At 39.4% G+C, this 18274-nt stretch overlaps 2 protein-coding genes across 6 annotated transcripts in view; both read left to right on the forward strand.

Annotated features, from left to right (window-relative positions):
- Nucleotides 1–18274, forward strand: part of LOC131688723 (obscurin) — a 181970-nt gene that overhangs the window by 35832 nt on the left and 127864 nt on the right. The gene's annotated exons all lie outside the window — the stretch shown is intronic.
- LOC131688724 (uncharacterized) lies at nucleotides 1928–17276 on the forward strand. Its single transcript, XM_058973202.1, has 2 exons — nucleotides 1928–7571; nucleotides 16959–17276. The coding sequence occupies exons 1-2, from the start codon at nucleotides 3090–3092 to the stop codon at nucleotides 17076–17078; spliced, it is 4602 nt and encodes a 1533-aa protein (XP_058829185.1). The 5' UTR covers nucleotides 1928–3089; the 3' UTR covers nucleotides 17079–17276.

Here is an 18274-nt window from a genome sequence, read left to right on the forward strand (position 1 = left end):
TATATATAGAATCCATTTCCGTCACAGTAGGATCAGCATCATTTCGAATTAAGTGTGAATCAAAATCAAGCAGATAATGGACGAACTGTGCAGCGATCGATGCGAGCCTACCATCGATTTCCTATTACGGGCAAGTATCTGGATTGCTTGATCGTATCCCTTCAAAAATCTTGCCTGTATCCTTGAAAGCGACATTCAAAGAGTTTGGATGCACATGATATTGGATAGATACAACGTTATGTATTTCATTTCATACATCCAAAAATTTACAGATATTACAGTTACAGTATAACAAATAAGACGAAATATGCATTCGATGAACCGACCAAATATTTCTGCAGACGTTCTAGAAAGATTCCTTATTTTAAATAGCGTTTGAGCTAAGCATGATATCACTACAAACCATCCCAAGTTTTCAAACAAACACACCGATTTTTTAAGAAAGAACGCAATTTCCATTACTAATTTGATTGCAAGGCGATTCACTCAAGATCTAACTATTAAAATCAACTATAAAAAGAACTGTTAAAAAATCTGATCAATCTGCTCATCGGTTGCAGAGATATCGTGCGCATCACTAACGCTACTGTAATGAAATGTTTCGGTAAAACGGTCGGCAAAGTAATCCATTTTTGAATGCAAAAATCAACATTCTTTAGCAGTGTTTTGAATATGGCTTGGACTATATACCTAAAAAAATCACGAAACATATCAGTGAGCCCAAAGATATATAGTCCATTGATCTGCAAATCAGTTGGAAAAGCACAATCTGCATTCACTGCTCACTCCAAATGTTTACCGATAAAGATATTTACTACAGAAGTTCATTCGCAGAACCTTTTGGAATAAATTAAAAATCTTTTTTCCCGGGATTCCCGAATCCCGAGAATGAGAAAACACGATTTCCCGGGAATCGGGAATCCCGGGAAATCCAAAAATCCCGTGATTCCCGGGAAATAAATTCCCGGGATGGAAGCTCTAATGATGACGTCATTCATAGAAGCGTAGCGCGTTAGGTACACAAATCTGTCGTGCTGGACTAGGGAAGCGCTATCTTCTGTGTGTAAATGCGCAATATTTGGACTAGGTTGTTCATTATTTAAATTTTTAATGCCATGATATCAAAAATCTTTGGGTTTATCAATTGGAATCCATTCTTAGAAGTATTTCGGGGCGATATGCGCAAAAAACTTGAAAATTTATCGTCAGATGGCTGAATTATATGCGTTTAAAATTGGACCACTTTTCGTTACATGCCATTTTTGTACAATTTGCAACGTGCACCCCTATATCGAAAACAAAGACGTAGTCCTACGTCAAAAATCGAGAAAACCGAGAGTAAACTCATGAAAAAATATCACGATAATGCAAAGAAAAATTACGACAATTGGGGTCAAGCTCATGAATTCACGTCATTATTATGTCTGGAAAATCCAATCGCATACTCGTGAATAAAATATCACTATAACGTACATAGAAATTACGAAAATCGTGACTAAGCTTCTGAAATCATGAACATCGTTTATAGTTAACACAAATAGTGTATCCCCAAATCGTGAACTATAGCCACAAAAATTCAGAGGACAACCACAATAACAAGAGTTTGATTAGGATTTTCGTAAACGGTACATTTCACGAAATAGTGATTTGTTTTTTCAACATCTATTCATAAGATTTTTTTCCGTGTAACATTTCGGTATATTTAAAGGCTGCAATTAAAATTTACAGATTTTTTTGCCAGTGAACATATTGTTCGCTCGTATAATATGTTTCAAACATTCTATTAAACCACCCTACTAAACGAACACAGGTGCTCGAAATGTGATGCGTGATGAGCGGGAGAATCACGCGGCCAATCTTCTGGGAAAATTTGGTAAGAGGGGAAAACGCTGGGTCGGGAAAATTATTTATACTTATAACCAGTTCTCACGTTGCCGCAGCAGAGTACATCACTTTGGCGGCGGCATCAGTCTACCGCGAGCGAGCATCGGATGTGGTCTTGTTCCTCCTCAAGTCAAGTTCGAAATCGTAACTGGAATCGCAGAGTTCTAATAGCATCACAGTTCAGAACGTACCTCGGGATAGGTTGGACGGGCGGTAGTAGTTAGTAACGACGTTCGAAACGAGAATCGCGATATTCGGATCGATCATACGAAAACCCAGTTCTTGCGTAAGGATAGTAGTTACTTGTGTGCACATGAAATATTTTGTGACGTGACGCGACATTTTTGGTAGATTAATCAACGTGGCTCGGCTTGTACCGAACGGCTGACGAGAAGAAGATTTATGCGATCAGTTTGGCTGTTGGTTGTGCGAGCAAATGTAGGAAAAGTTGTTGATTGTCTCGAAAAATAAGCGAAGATGAATTGAATATAACAGAAGTAAAATGTTGGTGCTGGCTGTGTCTCCCGATAAAAGTCGGTGTAATATAAGGAAAAATTTCTGAGTGTTGATTTTGAGTAATTATCAAAGAGCACAAAAGTCAAAGTTTTGAGTGGTGAAGCAGTGACGAACGAATCTTGCTGTACATATTTATTTTTAGTGAAAAATGAAGCATTTTGGTTTCCTCAAACGTTGGTGATTTTCTCGCAAAAAAAGCAAAAAAACTGTCAGTCAATCTCGTAGTCTCATTTTACGTGAAGCAAAAAACAACAAAGGATTTGGAGGTCGAACTCGGCGGTTTAAGTTTTTTCCTCAATACTCTACTAGGTATTCTGCGAAACGGCGGCTTGTGGTAGACCAGAGTAAAAATAGAACTGCATTTAGTCCAGAGGCACGGACGAGGACGACGGCGAGCAGGAAATCTATGCTCCACAGAGTTGCTGTGGTGAGCAAAGCGATGCTTCTTGGTAAACAGCAGACTCAACAGCCGCACGTGCTTCTGGATTGAGCATCGCAAAAGCCAAACCCAGACTATTTTTAGCAATCCTACACTACGAAGAAATTAGAAGTAGATCAACTCAAACGAAACCACCAAATAGGCAGCAATTAGATAATTAAGTCTGTACGCCGGTTCATTCCGATATTATCTGGAACGGTAATAGTTCAGCTATAGTCCAAACAACTCGAAGACCACTCACACATTCAGGATGTCGTTCTGTCGCATCACCGGCAAATGCCGGTCTCTACCGAAATCAAACTACTTCCCCATGCTGCCACCGATTTCGCCAGCCGATGCAAAACGATTCTGTCGCATAACGGGAAAATCATATGGTCTACCTTCTCATCATTTCATCCCCGTACTGCTTATCAAAAGTTCGTGCAAGGAGAAATGCAAGGTGACCAACATAGCTGGAGAGTTAGAGCCGCATCACTACTTGCCGGGAAACTATGGTAACCGAAAACACGTAATCATCTGCCAGCTTCGTTACGTTCTACCCATTCTGGACTCGGAGGATGATACGCAGAAAAATCTTACAAATATTCTTGGTCAGAAAAATAAACCCGTCGAGCAAAGCCTTTACGTGTACAAAGTTGATGAGCGGAATTTTGGCCTAGTTTTCCCTGCCCAGATGGAGGCAGCCGTGCGCGATGGTGACATCCGGGATGTTATGCTCGCTAAAGAATCCGACAAACTTCTCATAAAACTGAAGAAAGGCAATAGCGTATCGGTTAGTCTGAAGAGTGTCGAGCATACCGAGTTGGAAAACCTTTATGAAGGCGAAGGCCCCCGCGAAGAAGTTATCAAAAAACGCGAACAAGAAGCAGCCAAACGTCCAAAATCGACAGGAAAATCTAACCTGTCGAGTATAGCCAACATTTTCGAACAGAAAGAAAAGATTGAAGATCAAAAGGAGGAAGAACAGCAACAGTTCATCGTAGCCCACCGCGAAAAGGCGGTACGTTTAGCCGAGGAACGCCGGCAACGACAGCTAGCAGAAAACCAGAAGGCTCTGAAGTTGAACGAACACTTGATCGAGCAGGAAAGCGAACTCAGCGATCTAGTCAAACCGTTGATCGAATCCTGGGATTGGAGCACCCTTGAGAAGGAAGCATCCGAAAGTAATTCAACGGCGACAGCGATCAAAACCCTACCAGAAGCCCTACAAGTCACACCTTTGAATTTACAACCCACCCAGCTCCAAGTAGACAGTAAAATCCTCGAAAAATCTTCAGGCGTAGAAGCGGCCTCCTACGTTGGAACCATCAACCCCGCAAAGATCGAAATCAAAACCGAGCGTATAAATGCCCAGAAATCGCTGCCGGTCGAGATTCTCGACGCCCTGCTGCACGTCGAAGAGAAACTTTGCACGCGAACGGATCTGTTCCCGCATCTGGACGATCTGGCATCCGTTGTCAGTCGTCTCCAAGAGTCCGAGTCAGCTGAAGTGGAGAGTATCCCCGGAGTTAAGCTGGTCGTTAATCACCAGGAAGTCTTCATCCCAGGTCAAACGTTGACCATCAACAACAAAGCAACATTCGTTCCCGGTCAAACGATCGAGACAGAAAACGGAATGCTGGAGTTCATTCCGGGAGTAACGATCACTGCCCACGACGGAACTATCAAGTTCATACCGGGCGAAATCAGTCTTACGAAAGCGGGAAAACCGCAAAACTTTATCGCTGGTAAGGTTATTGAAGGCAAGTTTGTCTGCGGTCAGGTACTGACCATTAACGAGAAACCTCAGTTCGTGCAAGGTCAGACGATCGTCACCCCCGAAGGGGTTACCAAATTTGTCGCTGGAATTGTTGATAACGCTTCAGGAACGTTCATCCCCGGACAAAACATTGAGACTCCGGAGGGAATCAAGTTTATTCCAGGACAAACAATCACTGTTAGCGAAAAGGAGAAATTCATTCCCGGTCAGACAGTTTTAAATGGGAAGAAAGAAATGGTGTTCGTTCCCGGTCAAGCTGTGCTCGATGAGCAGGGAGTAGCCAAGTTCGTTTCTGGTAAAACAATTATCACGGCGGAAGGTGCCAAGTTCGTCCCAGGGCAGTACGTAGACGATACGTTCGTTCCAGGAATCTCCGATGGGGAAAAGTTCGTGCCGGGGCTAAATATAGAAACGAAGGAAGGCTCCAAATTCGTCCAAGGCCAGATTGTTCATACCAAACATGGCGATGTCTTCATGCCCGGATCAACAACGGTGAACGAGAACGGCGAGGTACGATTTGAAATTGCATCAACGATCGACGCTGTCCAGTTCAGTGAAGCCACTCCCGTAGCTATGGTGATGGACAGTGACAACATGAAGATAACCGAGCCTACTTTGTGTGCTTTTGGACACATGGTGCAACACGAAACCGGGGTTGAGTTCTATCCGGAGAAAATAAAGAAAGAGCAACTTCCGCAAGGCAAGATCGTTCCAGGAAAGCTAATCAAGCAGCAAGCTCAGACAAAGTTTGTCCCTGGAATCAACGTGGAGGATGGCTTCATTCCAGGTCAACTGGTAATGACCGATCATGGTGAACAATTCGTACCTGGTCAGGTGATCGAAACTTCCGAGGGATTGAAATTTGTTCCCGGTCAGATAATCGAAACTAAGAACGGATCAAAATTCGTTCCAGGTCAAACAATGCAGACCTCCGATGGTCCCCGGTTCGTTCCGGGGCAGATCATAAATACCAAAGCTGGCCCAACGTTCATTCCAGGTCAGGTAATATGTACCGACGATGACGGGGAGAAATTCGTTCCCGGACAGATCGTTGATACGGAGGATGGTCCACGGTTCGTACCGGGACGTGTAGTGGAAACGGAAAACAAAGTTACTTTTATTCCGGGAAGAATTGTTCAGACAGCCGATGGACCCAAGTTCGTTGCTCCCGACCTGAAGGACACCGACGATGGAGATGAAGAGTTCCTGGTACAAAGTTTCACCGTGACACCGGAAGAGCTGAAACTGCTGAAACCCAATCAAAACATGTCTACACTGGAGCCAGCAGAGAGTTCGCTGATCGTTACATTGGACAGTTCAATGCTACAGCAGTTGTCCGAAGCGGGAATGCATGTCGGACGGCAGGTGGAGGCATCGGCAGTTGACTACGTACTTCAAAGTACCAAAGAAAGAAAAGCTTTGCAAAGGTTCGTTGTGGAACTGAACATCGAAGCTGGAAGAATGGATGTTTTGGAGAGTATATTTGATGGCCTGAAGAGTGTTTGTACACGAGTCAACTTGGAATCCTTGCAGTACGGTATCGACGATGATATAAGTGTGGACGCTTCCGCTTGCAACGGTTCGATTGGAGTTGTGGAAGCCCTTGCAACCAATTTGGTCACTATTCTATCGAACACAAATGAAACCGAGAATAGAAACATGTATGAAGTGATTGCGGAAGCAATCAAAATGGCGGATGGCGAATACAGTATCGAAGAGCTACAGCACGTAATGGATACTCCTGCCGCAACGGATTACCTGGCTAGTGTGCTGAAAAAGACTATTGTCAAGAAAAACATAGATCAGAAATTGAAATCGATAACCGCGTTAGTCGGTGAAGAGATCAACGGAGAAGAGGTTGCAGTAGTGGCACCGAAAGGAGCGATCGAAGAATTCTGTCAACTGATGAACAACGATCGAATGTCGGAAGCCTTCGTGAATCTACTAAAGAAGGACGAGAATCTGTTCAAATCCATAGTAAGTAGTTTGAAAACCTCAGGCGTAGTCGAGGACAGTGTCAATATATCCGATATCTTGCAAGCAGCTGTAGTTGACAGTATTCAAGATAAGGCACAGACTGCCATGGTCGAACTACTGAATGATGCCAGCCGAGATCAGTTAACTGCCCTGTTGAAGAAGTCGGAAGGTCTCGCTTTGGCACTCGGAAACAGCAAGGAAGCTGAAACATTCGAATATTTGATAAGACATCCGGAAGCACTGAAAGATCTAAACAAAGAAGACGAACTATTCACCATCATCAATCGAGTGTTGATTATGGAAGAACTGGCGGAGGATGACGACGAATGCCGAGAACTGATTGACAGTTTGGAGAAAACTCCATCACACGCTACAAAAAGTGACAAACTTCGTGAATTGATTCGCCAAAGCGGAGCGCTTACTTTCGCACCGGTCAAAAAGCAGCTTATCGAAACGTCTAAGGATGTACCGATTTCTTTGTTCTACACTAACAACCGACTTGCTATCGACGAGTTCTTCCTCAAGAGCGGTCAAGTGCAGCGACACAGCCCGAAGGCATTCCTGATTATCAAGAAAGGAATCCAAGCGGTTATTCCACGAGAATCTAGCCATGAAGTACTTGCCGGAAAGATCGCCTACACGGTGCTGGACGAAAAAGGAATTCGTCACTTCCAGCCGATGAATGTTCTGAACGCGTTGAAAATAGTGCCACGATTCCTGCATCGCTTTTCGATGTACACTTGTGATATCCGTGAGGAACCGGACAACGATACGCTTAGCAGTAGCAGTAGCCACGATGGGGACTTTGAGGACTACAGCTACACTTACCGACCCCTGTCCAGGCGGGGTTCCATGTACAGCAATACGACGGCAACCAATGGCTATGCCAACAGGAGAGGGGACAGACTGGATTATTATTCGCCGGTGCCATCGCGCCGTAAGCAGCTGAAAAACGGCTATAATCATAATCATCTTCATCATCAGGATAGCTTCAAGGTGAGTCGAATTATAAAAATATTCTGTTTCTGGTGGCGTGATTTACTGCAACACATACACTATAGTGGAGAGGTGGAACCATAGACGCGCGTTATAATTAGACAGCGATAAACATAATGCAATAAGTGCCCTTCAAAGCGTGTGTGAGAGAGAAATTTAGTGCGTCTATTGATGTTAGTCTCTAGGCAGTAAAAGTTCTGGGTGTTAATCCGAATGGAAAAATACTGCCATTTCTCGCCTAGCTTGGGATTAGGGCATAAAAGCCAACTGTCAAACTCCACGTTGAGAAGATATCGTTGTTGACCAAACATTACAATCGAGAGCAGTCAATGAAAGAGCCAACTATTCACTTTTGTTTACTATCAACAGCTGTGCTTGGCGAGTAACGATTCGTCCGAAATTTCCTCTCGAAGTGAATTCGGACAGTTCGCTTTCATGCTCCAATCCTGAGCTAGTTGTTATATGTACACGCAGAAAAAAATCAGTAAAAATGAACAAATTTTGGTTTGAAATAACAATTTTCCCGTTTGATATAGTGATAAACAAGATTCAGATTTGATTCAATCACTGATGTTGCTTGAAATTATCAACAAATTCTTTTGTTGGCTTTTCAATACTTTCAACAAATATTTCATTTGAAACAACAAAATCGTGATAAGTTTAACCGAACAAACAAGTTCGAAGAAACAAAAACAAATCTTTGGTATAAACCAAAGGAAAGAACAACTCAAATTTAGTTGAAATCAAACAAAGATTCTGTTGGTTTTTAACAAAGGGATCAGTTAGATTTAACAAATTTTATTTTGATTCAACAATGCAAACAGGAGATTTGTGGAACTAAACCAAGTACATACTGTCGAAAAAGGGCATTTCAGTTTCAAACAATCATTCGTCATGTTTTTGATTCAACTAAACGTTTCGTTGATTCAAAAAGGCCTGATTCTTCTACGTATACAACAGGAATTAAATAGCTCAAATCTGAAGGATGATTTTTAACGTAGTGTGTAAGGTTCGTCAAAAAAGACTCTTTTTTAATTTGTTGAGACGATAAAGAGAGTGTTAGTATTCAACACCGACAACTTTTTTGACTTTTCTCCGGAACACTGATAAATCGTATGGTAATTATTTTTTCTTATTTCGATTATAGAAGTTTTAACCTTGTAGTCATTCACCTCTTTTGGGTTTAGAAAAATCTCCTTAGAGTTTTTTTAATCCTATGTGCGGGGTTGGGAATCGAACCCACGTGAGTTGCGTACAGGGCAATCAATTTACCAACTACGCTATGCCCGCCCCCATATATAAGGTAACTATATCCACGAACCAAATGCCAGATACAAGCTTTTTCCTATAGCTGTAGTTCACTTACAAGAGCTTGGATGTTTTTATAGTAAAATTAATGGAAAATCGTGAATAAAAAATCAAAATTCAATAAAAACTCCCACAGTTACTTTGCATACCTCAAAACTTAAAGCGGTGCAATTTATTAAATTACAAACAACTTTGTTGAAAGTTGCATAGTAATTGGAGGAAAGCTGATAAAGTTATTTAATTTCAAAGATCAAAAAGATTTTTGAAAATTTCCTATTCTAAGCATGTGCGAGAAAGAGAGGCAGCCCATAACACCGTCACCTCACTTGAGTCACCGAATCGCATTTTTTTAAGTCACCTCACGGAAATTGTGAAGTGTCTGCTAGAATCATCTGTCATTCATCCGGATATTCCGAAAGTATATCGTGTTGTCTAGCATCAGGCGTAATTTAGATCATAGTAATAAGTTATTAATTAAAGCCGTATTGTAATCCAAGATGGCGGCTTCCGTTTACCATAAAACACTTAAAACCACCTTAGGCTTAGTAGGGAACGAAAATAGTAATGATTAGTAGAAGACGAAACATACTATTTTATTAATTGGATGATTGTAGTAACATAGTTGTTTTAATGGTGCCATCTAAATACTTATAAATATTCATGCGCTCTAGCCGAAGAACCAAGCCAAATTCGAGTAAATTTTTTGTTGGCCATGTTTTTAATCTTAAAGAAGCAAAATATGGTAAAAAGAAGTTTTTTTAAATTTTGCATTCGAAGACCCCTTAGGGTTATTAAACAGAAAGAAAAAATATATCCTCATTTTGTCAGCCTAAAATACATCAAGGGGTTGATTCGAAGTATATTTCACTGAATTATCATTGGGAGGTTCTCATTCAAAATTTTCAATTCGAAATTTGATTTTTTTTGTTTGCATTTTTTGAAAGGTATAAGTATTTACTATATTGTATTAAACGGGGTTTTTGATCCGCGCCCCAAAAAAGTTTCTACAGGCCATCAGAGTCGGCGGAACACTTTTTTCCCGAGTGGGTAGAAAGATTCGGAGTAATTTCCACCCGTAGTGACAAAAGTTTAGATAAGAAAAAAAAATCCCGGATAATATCTGGTGCACACTCAATTCGGTTCGGCAATTTCCCAACAGCCGTGTAGTCAGCAAATTTAGAAACTTATATCTCAGTAAAGTGAGATTTGTTAGCTGATTTTTTGCGAAATATTTTCCGAGTCTCAGCTATGAAACGTCACTTTTTCTGAGATCTCAGCCAAAAACATTGTTTACTGATATCTCAGCTGTTGAGATTTTGGCAAAGATGCGAAAAAAGCTGAAGTTCGACAGAAAAAATTATGTGTGTGGCTATTTGGAAAGGCTCTTTATCAACGGGCTGTATTACCGACAGCTCAGCGAAAATGTGTTTGTTGATTACTGATACTACAAATGCTCCACAGCTAAATAACAATTACTCCGTTCTTTTAAATATCGTTGCATTGATTTTTCGTTCCCTCCGATGAAACCTACTTTTCGCTGGTACTGAAGCCCGCATTATAGTGTTGGTAAATAGGAATGTATCTCCGACGGCTGACATCCCCTCAGGCTCAATGGAGATCGATTTTGATATTTCTCCGATAGCACAAATGATGCCGATAAGTCCCATTTTCGATATAAATTGTGTGCAACCAACCTGGATGGTCCACTTCCGACATATGCGAGATCTAACCAAACAACACTCGGCCGTGTACGAAGAAGTATTTTGTCTACATTCCCGCTCGGGAAGTAGAGATTGATGGTGTAATCTCCGACAGGGGCCTTAATTGCGAAGTATGGGGTTGGCTCCTTCAAGAACCCTTGGCTTCAGTCTGTGTAAATTCTGGTTTGCAAGCAATTGCGTTCATCAAAAATCGAGTAGTATAAGAAATCAACTTATTTTCCATCAGCCTCATTTCGAGCGTTTCGCCGGATCTTCTCTTCGGGGCTCGTCTACCTGTTTGCATTTTGTTTTGTCCCGGCACATGAACTGCCGTCGTTGCAAACAGCTGCTCCATACAATTGGTCGCTTATGCCACTAATTAATCGGTCGATTGTTGCACCGACTCTTATGGGAGGTTTAACATGGGCGTCTGCCAACGCGACAACCGATTAAATATGACTGACGAAATCTGTTAAAATCAGTCGCTTAGTTGGTATTTTTAAACTGGAACCAGATTTATTCATATTAAATCTGGCGATTAATACAACTACGATCAATATGACGAATTTCGCGCCAACTCGAACAAATGTTGGCATCACCCTCTCAGATTTTAATGAAACTTTCTTGTGACTTTGTCACAAAAAGCCACTTTGCATACTTTGTTTTTCCAAAAATGATCTAGTCTGTCTTTTGAAAAGGGCCAATCTTTTTTACCAATCTTTTTCAAATGGCTCTTGTCTAAAAATGACAAGTCCTACAAAAAAATGTTGTAGGTGAGATTTTCACAAAATTAGTCAAATTTTGTTCCAAGATAGGTAATTATGTTCCCTACTTACCGTCAAAAATTCAAGTTGGGCACTTTCAAGGAAAAAACCTGTTTTAATCCACCTAGCGGTGCAATTGTGCCTTTCTCATTTCTCTAAACTATGGCATGGAGGCTTTTCATGTTCAACATAATTGTGGAAATGTCCATTACATTCTTAGTACACTTTGCACTTATACACAATGGCATGCCAGCCACGAACTTGATGAGCTACGTGTCGACGGTGAAACACTTGAAATAAAAAAATATCATACTTCATTAGCCTAATCAGCATTAGATCAATGTTATCTGCTTGCTAACTCATTTTGTCATGCGGGGGTGGGTATGTGAGGAGGGCGAAAGTCCCATGAACGAACGACTCCCCAGCTTAAATTGGTATGCTTTGTGATATAGTGGTGGTTTAAAGATAATGGGGTTGAAAGGGAGGGGTATGAGGGCTGGATGGGGTGGTGGTCTGAGGGGTGATTTAAGGAGATTTTTAAGGGAGAGAAGTGAACAGTAGAGGGGGGGGGGGTGTAACCCCTCTCCGTAAACCATTAACTACGCCCCTGTTAAAATCCAGAAACCTTATGCGAGTCGAAAAAAATTAGGTTGACGTTTTTCAGAGTGATTGCATAACCTTTCTATATATGAAAGGCAAAAATGTGCCAAAATCCAAAAAAGTGAATCGTTGTCAAATTTTTTTCGAGTTTGCATCAAATCTCGACGTTTCATGCACCTTGAACACATTTAGCATCAAAAATAAAAATTCTATTTTTAATTTTTCCTATAGTTTATATGAGAAATTTCTGTGTGGCCGCACTCTGAAACCCGTAATTCCGGAACCAGAATTCCGATCGATCCAAAATTCAATAGCAGCCGATGGGAAGATTGCACCTTTCATTTGAGACTAAGTTTGGGCAAATCGGTCCAGCCATCTCTGAGAAAAATGAGTGACATTATTTGACACATACGCACATACATACACACACACATACACACACATACAGACTTTTTCCTATCTCGACGAACTGAGTCGAATGGGATATGACACTCGGCCCTCCGGGCCGGGATTAGGTTGATGTTTTTCAGAGTGATTGCATAACCTTTCTATATGAGAAAGGCAAAAAGTTATTAAAAAGGTTATGCAATTACTCTAAAAATCGTCATTCTAATCCCGACCCGGAGAGCCGGGAGTCATATACCATTCGACTCAGCTCGTCGAGATCGGAAAATGTCTATGCGTGTGTATGTATGTATGTGTGTGTATGTGGAAAAAAGTGTCACCTCTGTTTCTCAGAGATGGCTGGACCGATTTGCACAAACTTAGTCTCAAATGAAAAGTACAACGTTTCCATCGGCTATTGCCATTGATTTTTTTTATTGATTGGACTTCTGGTTCCGGAGTTACGGGTTGAAGATTGCGGCCACACAGCTAATTCCCATATAAACTGAACTGAAAAATGCTCAAAGAGCGGAGTATTTAAAGGAAAATTTCCAAATCGAATTTGTATTTTTGATGCCTAATGTCTTTTAAATGCATGAAACGTCGAGATTTGATGCAATCTCGAAAATTTTTTTTTGGCGAAAATTGACTTTTTTGGACTTTGGCACCTTTTTGCCTTTCTCATATAGAAAGGTTATACAATCACTCTAAAAATCGTCATCCTAATCCCGGTCAGGATGGCCGCGATTCTTTTTACTTATTTAGGCGTAGGTAGGAGTATGCAATGAGGGGTTGCTATTTTAAAATTGAAACTAATTTAAAATTTCTTAACAAGTTGAAAATTTTCGGCAGGGTCCGGACCCCTCCCCCCGGATCCTCTTCGTTGATCCGCCGCTGGTTTCAAGCGATGTTTCAGTGTCGACACATAGCACCTCAAGATCGTGGCTGTCGATCCATTGTATGTATGTGCAAATCGTACTGAATATGTAATATTCATTTCCATCGTTGTATTGAACTTAACCAGTAGGGTGTCCCAAAATGACATCATGTTAAAAAAGTCATCGGGCTCACTTCTTAAATGAAAGGTTAGGGTATTAGGACCACTTTCTTCTTCGGAGTGAGTTTGCTAAAACGCTTCCTACTGGTGGCGACTTTTGATTTTTTGAAAAATCGGCCGATTTTGGATAAAATTTTAAATTTATGCCTCTTGAAGCGGTCCTGCACTGTCTTGATATTTTTTCAGCATTTTTTATTTTTTTGGAGATCCAAACGGAGAAGTTTGGTTAGTTAGTTTGTACAAATTTTGAATTATAAGAGCGGCAGAGCCATTAAAACTTAGTAAAAAGTGAAATTTTTGGTGTTTTTCAGTATTTTTTCTTCAAAACTGGGTATCTACAAAATTTTAAAAGTACAGATAACACTTTATATAGTTGAGCCGAATTCAGAGGCGTAATTTTGCTGAAGAAAGTGTATAGCTACGGCCAATGGGGTATAAGTTATTTACGTTTTTGTTAAATAACCTTTTGACATTTTATGATATTCATAAAAAATAACACTGTTCTACAAAATAAAACAACTTAAGTGGGCTTAGTCCGCATATTATTTTTCGGAAAATAGAAGGAAAATGATTAAAAATGGCGTTTTTCGCTTGTCTCTAGTACATCAGAATCGGTTTTTATGGGCATTTGACGATTTTTTTAAAAGATATTTTCTATACTAATAGCCACCTAGCGGGTTTGAAAATCACTAAAATTAAACAAATATGTCGAGTTAATGGCAAGTTATGGCGTATATTTGAAGGCTGAATTGATTAAGGTACTTACATTTTGTATATAAAGTCTTATTTTCATGTTAGGAACTTTGAAGTGGAGAAAAATGCAGAAGAGTGAGGTGAGTGTTGAAAAACTGAAATTTACTGTTTAGTTCACATAATTCCGAAATAGTCAAATTTGGGGCAAATATCCTCGAAAAAGTTTAACAACAGAATACAGCGCATCTTGTGACACCGTTGAAGATGCCTCCTAGAAGTAATTATGGAGAATTAACTCTTCAAAAAATAATTAGAGACTTGGCGTCATTAGCAAAGTTATTATTTTTATAATTTAAGTTACAAAAAAAATTATCAGATGCTCATTAAACCTCGTCCTGACATACTAAAGACGTACAGAAAACGTCATTTTTCATAATTTTCCTTCTATTTTTCGAAAAAGGTCAAAGCACATTTGAACTGATTTACTTTTTGGAACAGCATTATTTTTGATAAATTGCTAAAAATGTCAAAGGTTATCTAACAAAAACTTAAATAACTCATACTCCATTAGTCATAGCTTTCTTCAGCAAAATTACGCCCATGAATTCGGCTCAACTATATAAAGTGTTTTCTGTACTTTTAAAATTTTGTAGATACCCAGTTTTGAAGAAAAAATACTGAAAAACACCAAAAATTTCACTTTTTACTAAGTTTTAATGGCCCTGCCGCTCTTATAATTCCAAATTTGTACAAACTAACTAACCAAATTTCTCCGTTTTTTATCTCCAAAAAAATAAAAAAATGTTGAAAAAAATCTAAGACAGTTCAGGACCACTTCAACAGGCATAAATTTGAAATTTTATCCAAAATCGGCCCATTTTTCAAAAAATCAAAGGTCGTCACCAGTAGGAAGCGTTTTAGTAAACTCACTCCGAAGAAGAAAGTGGTCCCAATACCCTAACCTTTCATTTAAGAAGTGAGCCCGATGACTTTTTTAACATGATGTTATTTTGGGACACCCTATTAACCAGCCATGGAATCGTAGTTTGGACAAATGAGAAAGGCACAATTGCACCACTAGGTGGATTAAAGTAGGTTTTTCATTAAATATACATAAACTTCCCCTATTTTTACAGGAATGATTTTTTTTTCTCATGTGATCCCTACGCGTATTTTACAGTAGAAGTAGAAAATTAAATAAAAATGTATTGTTAAATCGAGTTCATATATGCGATTTAATGATAAAAATATGAAATCGAGACTAAATGTCAGAGAATTTTAGGTTTCTGAATTTTACCGGTAACGAATCTATTTTTATTTTGTTCCTAAGTATTATCCAAGTTCAAAAAGGTATAGTTTATTTAAATTGAGTGAAGAATAATAGAGATATATGCACGAGAAAATGATAAAATTTAATATGAATGACAAAAGACATCACCCCAACTTCTCGTATTCGAACGAAGGTCTAGGGAGTTTAAGGACAAATGACCCGGTACCCGTATTTTTCGAGAAACAGGAATATCTCCATTCAAATACTAAGGTTTTAAAAAGAGGTATAAACTGTAATTTTCTTAGTTCTACTTCAAAAGTTATAGCATTTAATGTATTTTTCCTCCATATTTTCCATAGTACCAATTTCACAATTTCAAAAATTTCAAGCGATGTGGGCGTGGGTCTAGAATTGTCCAAATGATGTGAAATTTGGCATCTGAGCTTACTTTGACAATTTTCACAATATGGGAGGGGACCCGTCTTTGAGAATGCAAAAAATTCTTTTTTGCGATGCCGATGCAAATGAAAGTTAATAGTATTAGTTATTAGGTTTACTGCTTGTCCAAAACAAAAGTTATAGGTGTTTGCAAAGGTTTTTGTGAATAAACAACATAGACATGATGGGATTAAATAAATTTTTACGATTTTCACAACGAATTTTATTTTCGGCAACTAATATGCATACTCAAGGGCAGAAGCGGCTCCAGCCGGATGGTAAAGGTAGGAAAGGCCCTTTTGGAAAAATGTGTCTGGAAAATTAAATTTCGAATCTCGGAAACACATTTCCCATCAAGCGTGGAGTGTGGCGAGGAATTTGTCAAATCAAACATAGAAATTATTTAATATAAGGAACTATGGAAATCTTTCTGGTTGAATAGGAGGGGGACATGCTTCCCCCTGGAACCGCTAGTGGTCAAGGTTGAATGAATACTAATAAAGTTTAAATTTGAAATTCGAAACCCCCAACATATATCGCTAAATTGAAGCAATTTTATCGACACGTATTTCTTTACTGAAAAATACGTGTCATTCTTAAACGCATAAGCAACATGTTAGAACATCGTGATCTTTTCCATTTCAGCTCGCTTGACACTAAAACATGTGCCAAAACGCCATACCTGTTTACTCGCGTTACTGCGATTTCCAACCAAAAAAAAATGTGTTCCGCTGTCACCATAATTCGTGTCGATCGACCTTAACAACATCAAACAACACAAACAGATGAACCATATACTCCACGAATGTGTCTAATTTTCCTTAATATGCTGTCTTTCGTCAAACAATTGCCTTTTATCATCGGGTTATTTTTAAAGAATTCATACGAAAAGTTTCGGTTCGGCCATCTCAAATTTTTTCCACTAGACCGAACTAAACTAAAAATAGTTCCATTTCGAACATATATCTCGCGTTCGTTAGGCACGTCGCGTCACTTACTTCTAATTACTGTTTGGCCCACCTCTCCATCTGATGTATGTAGCTTGTATAATATACTAGCTGTTGCAATAAATCACGCAAATCCAATATTCTTAGCTCGACATAATAACCTACCATCTGGTCCTTCTCCGGTTTTGTTGTTTTCGCGTTTCTTTTTTTTTGTGTGCATTTACAGACCCTCCCGATGGCCATGCGGATAGCGATCAAGGCCTCACTCTCGCGAGAAGCACCGATCATCAAATCCTCCAGCCGGGATTACCTACACCGGTCGTCGTCGATAAGCAGACTAAAGTGAATACATGCACTGACGTTTGTTTGGCTGTAGATAGAAATAGAAACATAACTGTGTATTCAATGTTTTATAGTCATGTAATGGAGACTACAGAGAGGTTCATAATTTGAAACGAAGCCGATACTGGAAGGATTGATTCGAATAGCGAACTTTGGTGAAAGGAAGTGTGATAAATTACTAGTAGCTTATACATATTGTAAATTTTTTTTTAGAAACATCGTATTCGCAGCTCTACTCTAGTGTTGAGAGCTATAAAATTTATAGGTACATCCGCGGACGGCAATCAACTACTAGGAATAACTAATCATTTTTATGGCCACTTAGTATAATTGTACTTGTTTAATAATTGCTCGGAAGTTGAACTTTGCGATTTTGGACGGCTTTCAAAAACTACTTTCAACTTCAATGCTTCTTTGTCATTTGTTGATTCAACACGATTTCAGTTTTGTCATAATCTAGCAAGAATTAGAATCTAGCGAGATTTGAAATGATTTTCCGTCATCGCAAAACGCAACTTCTAATTAGACTGTAAGCATCTTAAATCATTTAATCCAAAAACCAAAACAACAAGGGATGTAAACATTTTGATGAATTCTGATAAAATATATATTTACGTTAAATAGTACTTAGTCTATATATGTGGTAAGTCGGTTACCGAAAAATGCCAAACAAAAAGTGAAAACGAACATTTCCAGGAAGTTTGATTCGTGAAATCGAAAGAAATTCCCAAAGATAATCACACCATCGATAGAAACAGATGATCATCAGGCCTGATGATCTTTCTCGCTTCCTCACGCTGGTCCATCATGAATCGTTCGTCGTAAATATTCCGTTACGAGAGACGTGTTTACTTCGCTGAATGCCGAGGAATTGGAATTCTGTTAACAAGGTGTTGGATGTCACTGGTTGGGTTGTAGGGGAAATGCATAAAATTCGATAATAAATATGAGTTCTGAATTCCTCAACCAAATGATACATTGTTTTTAACACGCTGCGTCGCATCAGAACAGGTTGTTAGAAACGGGGTGATGCAACGTCATGACGTCTTTGGAAGCAACTAGATGAGAAAAATGGTAGTCATTTTACCGGATGGTTGCAGCGAAAGTAAAACGACAACTACAGCAACCTTGTGTACGAATTGAAATTCAAGCATTTTAAGTTCCTTATGACTAGTTTGCTTACAGTCTTTTATTCGGGCT

Source organism: Topomyia yanbarensis, chromosome 3 (genome assembly GCF_030247195.1).
Source record: "Topomyia yanbarensis strain Yona2022 chromosome 3, ASM3024719v1, whole genome shotgun sequence".
In the NCBI taxonomy this organism is placed as follows: Eukaryota; Metazoa; Arthropoda; class Insecta; order Diptera; family Culicidae; genus Topomyia; species Topomyia yanbarensis.